The sequence below is a fragment of the Poecilia reticulata genome, linkage group LG5 (genome assembly GCF_000633615.1).
Source record: "Poecilia reticulata strain Guanapo linkage group LG5, Guppy_female_1.0+MT, whole genome shotgun sequence".
NCBI classification, from domain to species: Eukaryota; Metazoa; Chordata; class Actinopteri; order Cyprinodontiformes; family Poeciliidae; genus Poecilia; species Poecilia reticulata.
The window spans coordinates 16,373,365-16,380,022 of NC_024335.1; the positions used below are offsets into that span (position 1 = coordinate 16,373,365).

General features: G+C 39.4%; 1 protein-coding gene across 3 annotated transcripts in view; it reads left to right on the forward strand.

Moving 5' to 3' along the window:
- The window catches only part of tafa4b (TAFA chemokine like family member 4b), a 73,477-nt gene that overhangs the window by 34,249 nt on the left and 32,570 nt on the right, over positions 1-6,658 (forward strand). For all 3 annotated transcript variants that reach the window (XM_008409570.2, XM_008409571.2, XM_008409569.2), the window contains one exon: positions 4,325-4,480. In XM_008409570.2, coding sequence (XP_008407792.1) covers positions 4,325-4,480 — 156 coding nt within the window. The remainder of the gene's footprint in view (positions 1-4,324; positions 4,481-6,658) is intronic.

Genomic DNA, 6,658 nt, shown 5'->3' on the forward strand with positions numbered 1-6,658 from the left:
GATGGATGGATGGATGGATGGATGGATGGATGGATGGATGGATGGATGGATGGATGGATGGATGGATGGATGGATGGATGGATGGATGGATGGATAGTTCATCCTTCAGGATGAGACTGATGTTTAGTGGAGGAATGGCCAAGACCAAAGTGACTTTGGCCAATCTTTAAATTCTTCCAAAGAAAATGATTGCGTTTTGTAGAAAATTATTGACGCTACACCACTTCTCAACTTCAAGTGTAAATAATAATCAGCTTTTATCGTCTCAGAGTATTTATTGATGCGTCCAAATGTCCCACAGCAGTTCTCAAATGAGCTGAAACTTGTTTTTCTTCATCAGTGGAGTCTTGCACAGTAAGTGGACGTAGAGACTAGTGGTTTTTAGCGAGTTGCTGATTTCTTTTGAGGAAGAATTGTACCTGTTGATTCTCTGTGATTGGTCACAATTAGGTTTTAGCTTCATAAGTGACACAACCAGCAGGTCTTGGTCATATCGTCTGAGTTTGTTAAGGAGGTATAGATTTAAAAGTTCTCAAATGTTTGCTTGGCCGTCCTAAGAGTGAGAACCAAGACGGCGAAGCATAATGAGCAGCCAGTACAGCTGGACGAGTGGCGGTTTGATGTGAGATAAAAACTGTGAAGGTATGGTAAGATGTCTGGCAGCAGCGATCTACACAACATGTAGAAAACCCAGTAATGGTTTGCTTAGGCAGGTGAATGATGAGTTACAGCAGTCAATACATTTTGGAGAAATAGATGCACGAATAACAACTTCCTGTCTTGTTTTTGAGATAATCCTACTTATTAAATGCTAAAGTTAGCTTACATACAGTTGCACTGATAGACGGCAGGGTCAGTTTCCAAATGCTGACCGTTTTCTACCATTTTTAATTTTTTTTAGAAACCAAGACTTTGCATGTTTATTACTTATTCCTTGTAACAAACAATTTTAATCACATATAACTTCATTTAAGGACATTTTTGTCTCATATTCCATGTTAACAGCACCATTGTATATGCAGCTCTGGAAACAACTGAGAAAGCATTTAAAATTTTTTGAGTAAAACGAATGTTGTTCTTTTATTCTGCATGTCTCCCAAATTCCAAGGAGAAATTTAGTATTTATTTGCAGAAAATTAGAAACGGTCAAAATAACAACAAAGATGCAATGCTTTCAGACCTCAGCTAATGCAAGGAAAACAAGTTCATACTCATTTAGAAACAACAACACTAATGTTTTATCAGAAATCAATATTTGGTGGAATAACCAGGAGGCTTTCAATGGGGTTCAGTGCAGTGGTCTGTTCATATTTTCCAGAGTTGTACATTGATGTATTTAACACTTATTTATCCTACTGCATTAGCTCAATAAACCTTTAAACAGAGCCCAAATTTTAAGATTCATTACTATCCCTTCAAAAAATACAAACAGCTTCATCCCAGGTCTGATGCAGGCAGTCATTAGAGGAGACCGGAGCGCCTTCTGACCTCATTACTGCAGCCAAAGATGAGCTTCTCTTTGTTCTGTCTGCTGGCCATGGCACCTCCTTCCTCCACCTGCTTGACTCTGTCTTTGCTCTTCTTTGTTCCTCACTAACAGGCTGCGTTTCTCTCTCAGATGTGGGGGACCGTCAGACTGAGTGGCTTCAGCCGGCTAAAGTTCTGCAAAAGCAGGGAAATGAAATTTTAATTCTGGGAGTAACTAAGATTAAACAAGGGGAGCTGATTGTGCTTGATTTAGGCTTGAACTTTTATATTGTTACGCTGAGCTTTTTTTAAAAAAAACTGCGCCTACTACTAATGCAGTCGTAGTTGTTGTCTTCTGAAGTTGTGTTCTTTTTTTTTATTTTTTATTTTTATCAGTGGATGGAGGCTTTATGTTTGCACGAGTGTGTGTGTGGTAATCTGGCAGCTGCTCCAGCCTCAGGAGAGTCTGAGACAGAGAAGTGAGGGAAATGAAAGTGGAGGGATGACGGTGGAGCGGGGTAGGAGGGGGGCGCCCTCGGTGAGCCAGGGATCATTGATGGGGCTCTCTGGAGAGAAGAACAAACAAACTTTAAATCAGAAAGGATGAGAGGGGCCACGGCCTGCAGAAATAGAACCCTTGACGGTGTGTGTGCGTGTGTGTGTGTGTGTTCGGACGCACTTTCTGTGCACGGCGCACTCAGCCGGGCGTGAAAAGTTTCAGAGTCTGTGTAAAGTCACGTACATAAATGGAATCTGGGCTTACGGTACAGTATAAGCAAGTTTTTTCCAGCGGTGTAAAGAGGCTTATAGGTAGCTGGTAATGTCACCAGAAGGGTTTGCTGTTCTCGCCCGAAACTCTTAGGAGAGCACAACAAGCTTTGCGAGGGAAGATAAGGCGGCCGCGAACCATTCTGGAGCCTTAAGCAAAGATTAGATTCACTAAATATTTTACCCAACAGTAAACGCAAACACCAGGCATAAAAGTCTTTCCCCCGGGGACGTCGACTGGTTAATTCGCTGAATAAAACATAACTTTAACACCTACACTATCTAGTTCCAAACATTAATATTGAACAGAAGTCTATTTGCACATCATTTCTGAAGGATTTCCAGGTTCACGCTGCTGCAGCTCCTGTTCCCGTTAGGCTGCTGCTCGCTTAAAGACGTCTCAATAATAGATGGAAACAATATTTGTTGACCAACCTTTTCCAGCGTTTTTGGCCGTTTCTCTGTCGGGATTTATGATTGAATGCTTGTGTAAACTTTAGAGTAGGGTGAGTTTGGTAATATTTGTTGTCATTATGATTTTTCTTTCTTTTTTTTTTTTACTTTTATTTAATATCAACATTGAAAATACATGGTCCAATACGTTGCATTAGTGAAAGGAAGATAAAATCACAAAACTAACAAAGAAAAGAAAACACATGATATTGCGAGTATTATTAACCGTGTGTGCATGAGAGTGTGTGAGCGAAAATGGTGATATGAACGATATTATCAGTGTGTAGAGCAGCTAAAAAAACACAAACAAACAAAAAGCATTCATGCTGGTAATAATAATAATAATAATAATAATAATAATAATAATAATAATAATAATAATAATAATAATAATAATAATAATAATAATACATCAATAAAATATGAAAGACAGGTAGATATAGACATATGACGGATCAATTAATGGAACTGGTAAATTCATTCTACTGGGTGGAATTTATTATATTGTTTACAGGAACTACATGAAATGAGGAGGGAGGAATGATGCCAAAAAACTTCTGTGAAGTACTTTATACTGAATGAGCTGAAGATTACAGGTTTTTTTGTCATTTATGAGATATTATTGCAAATGTTAATCCAGAAGTCACAATCTGTGTTTATATTCAGATCTGTTTGCAATTTTGAAGCAGGTATTGATATTGTTGAATCAATACTGTTTAACATTCTGAGTATCGTCTGAGTTTTCTTTCAAGATTCAATTTAAATTCTTTCATTAGGATCTATAATGAGTTGTTTTGGGTCATATTTACCTTGCATAAGAGATTTTAATTGAAGATATTCTAAGAATTGCGCATCTTCAAGTTTATATTGTTTAGTTGTCATTATGATTTAAAAAAAAAAAGAGCAAACACAACTATCTGGAAGCAAATGGCTCTGCCAAACCATTGTCAGACAAATCATTTAGTTCTATATATTTTAGGTGCTTTAAATAATTATCATGGTATGTAAACTTATGAGCCCAACTGCAAGCGATCACAAAAACTAAGACATTATTTGCATTTCATCTAGTGAAAAACGCAATAATCGCAGCATAAAATATTCAGAAACCATACTCACACACTTTGGATTGGAACAAAACAAACACAAACGCACAAAAAAAAAAGAAAAGAAAAAAGTTGTGGTTTCCAGGGAGTGGTTCTTTTATCGGTTCTTTTATCATGTGTGGGTCTCTCTGTTGCAGTGCTCCCTTTGCTTCCATTAGTTGGTTCACTTTGTCTAAAAACGACTCAAAAGAAAACGAGTGTCTTTTTTTTTCATCATCTACTGCTGTTGTGTTTTCCTTCTGCGTGCAATGACAAAACCAGAGGTGCCTTTGTGGTGAAGTTAATGAGGCCACGCTGCGGAGGATAAGAGCGTCGCTAAAGAGTGTTTATTTATGAATCAAAGACTTAGCCTGGAATAAACCAAGGCGTTTAAACATCCGTAAATACTTCAGCAGATTTACTTCATCCTCAGAAAGAACTGCTCAGCATCTCACGGTTTGAATTTGAACCTGGCAATTTGCTGCAGCAGTCCACCGGCGTGCCTCTGGAAAGTTGACTTATTTGTGTCTCCTCCTCGTGTCTGTCGTTCGCAGTGTCGTATCAGGTGAAGCAGGGCACCTGCGAGGTGGTGGCCATCCATCGCTGCTGCAACAAGAACAAGATTGAGGAGCGATCTCAAACCGTCAAGTGCTCCTGCTTCCCGGGGCAGGTTGCCGGGACGACCAGAGCCAGACCCTCCTGCGTGGAAGGTAAAAAGTGTGCGACGAAAGCTCATGAGAACGGTCCAATCACTGGCTTTATCGTTCTTAAGCTCCCAAAGGCCTTCAACTCTTACACACACAACCGGTTGTTGTAATTGAAACGTTCTTGATGGCTTTTCTGTTGCATATTTGCATGAGAAAAGGGGAATTGAGTCATATGAGAAACATGGCTGTCTTCTGTCAGCTGGAGTCGACAACAAAAGTTTGGTGTTAAACTTAAAGGCGACTTCAGTGTTTGTCAGGAAATCTGGAATATTTCTAAATAATCCTGCATTCGTCGACCAGTTAATTACATACATGGCGGTATATTTTACTGTCATGATGGTTTTTGAGGTAAATGGTGGACTAATAAGACTAAGTAATAACTCCAGAGCTGCAAACTTTATGTGGGTTTCATATTTTCTCATGTAGTGTCCAGAGCAGGGTTGTCAAACTCCAGTCCTCAAGAGTTGCTGTCCTGCAGTTTTTAGGTGTGCCACAGTTATGAAACACTGGAATGAAATGGCTTAATTTCCTCCTTCTTGTGTAGATGTGTTTTCCAGAGCCTTGCTAATGGCCTAATTATTCTATTCAGGTGTGGTGCAGCAGAGCCACATCTAAAAGTTGCAGGGCAGTGGCCCTCCTGGACTGGAGTTTGACACCTGTGGTCTAGAGACCTTAAAGTAATGGTTGCATCCAGGCGTTATGTCACCAAGTACAATGCTAAGCTTCAGATGCTGTGGTGTAAAGCACCGTCCAACTAGACTCCACATCAATACTCACTTGTTCCCCAAATTGTAAAACCATGTTTGGTAATCCACTGGGCTAATCTGGGATTGGCAGATCCTGCTTGACTGCACTGAATCTGGTAAAGTTTGGTGCATGGGGGGGATCATGGTATGGAGCCATTTCTCAGGAACCCTGTTTAGTTCCAGTTGAAGGAATTAATTTCCTTTGTTGGACCTGTTTGGGACCCTGTTCCAACATGACTCTGCGTTAGAGCACAAACTTAAGGTCCATAAAGGCTGAATGAGTTTGGTGTGGAGAAACTTGACTGCCCTGCACCTCGATCCAACACAACAGAGACGGTGAAACATTTCCCCTGTTGTAAGGAGCTTTCCCCAAAGAGCTGAAGCTACTATAGATGCAAACATTAGGCTGACATAGATTAAGGCTGGGACGCCACTCAAGTTTATTTGTGTCAATGGAGACATGTGACTACTATACAGGATGGAGGGAATCATACTTGAATCTAACGTGTGTGTGCAACTTGTCCCATCATCACGTTTTATTTCCCCTTAACTGTTGCTTTATGTCACTTTGTGAACCTTAAAAACTTTGTCTGAATGGTAGTTTGTTTGTTGAAGTCTTGTTTTTGCAATAATTGAGGTACTGATTAATCCTAAATGTGTCTAGTCAAATATCTTGAGTGAAGTTGCCGTCGCTGTAATGATGTTTGGGTTTCACATTCTGTTGTTTGCTTCAATATTTTTGCCTTAGTATATACTTAGTTTCTTCTCCAGTTTTTTTAAACAGGTTTTGATGGTTTTTTACCTTCATGTACACCGGCTTCCAGTTTGTAATCACCACACAGTGACTCAGTCACACACCTGCTGTTGCTTAAGCTGAAGTTGCATCTTGTCTTTTATCTCTTTGCTTCCATCTCACACTTTCTTTTCCACTTTCACTTCTTTGTTCTTTCTCATGCTTTGGGGTTGTGCTTTGGATGTCCTTACATTTCATTTTTAATTTGTTATTTTTGCTTTATTTGCATTTATGCAAGGCTGCTGTCCTCCCGGACCGCTTGCCCGACATCTGAACAATAAATCTGTTGATGAAAACAATATTTATCAATTATAATGACAATAAATAAGTTCTGATTTAAGCAAGTCAAAAATACTCAAGACTCACCTTTTAATCACATATAAGGACATTAGAAGTTGACTGAAGACAACTTCTATTAACTCCAGGATTCCTTCAAAGGACGTTTGAGGTTTTGTTTATCAGTTTACGGTTAGGATTTAAAAATTTTTTTGTTTTTTAACATGCGGTGCAGATTAATTGTGCCCCTGGGAGATTTTGATGGGGGACCAACATGAAATAGAAAGTAAATCTAAGGATCTGCTTCAATGCCCTTGTTGATGGAAGGAGGTTTTCACTCAAAATGTGACGATACATGGCCCCATT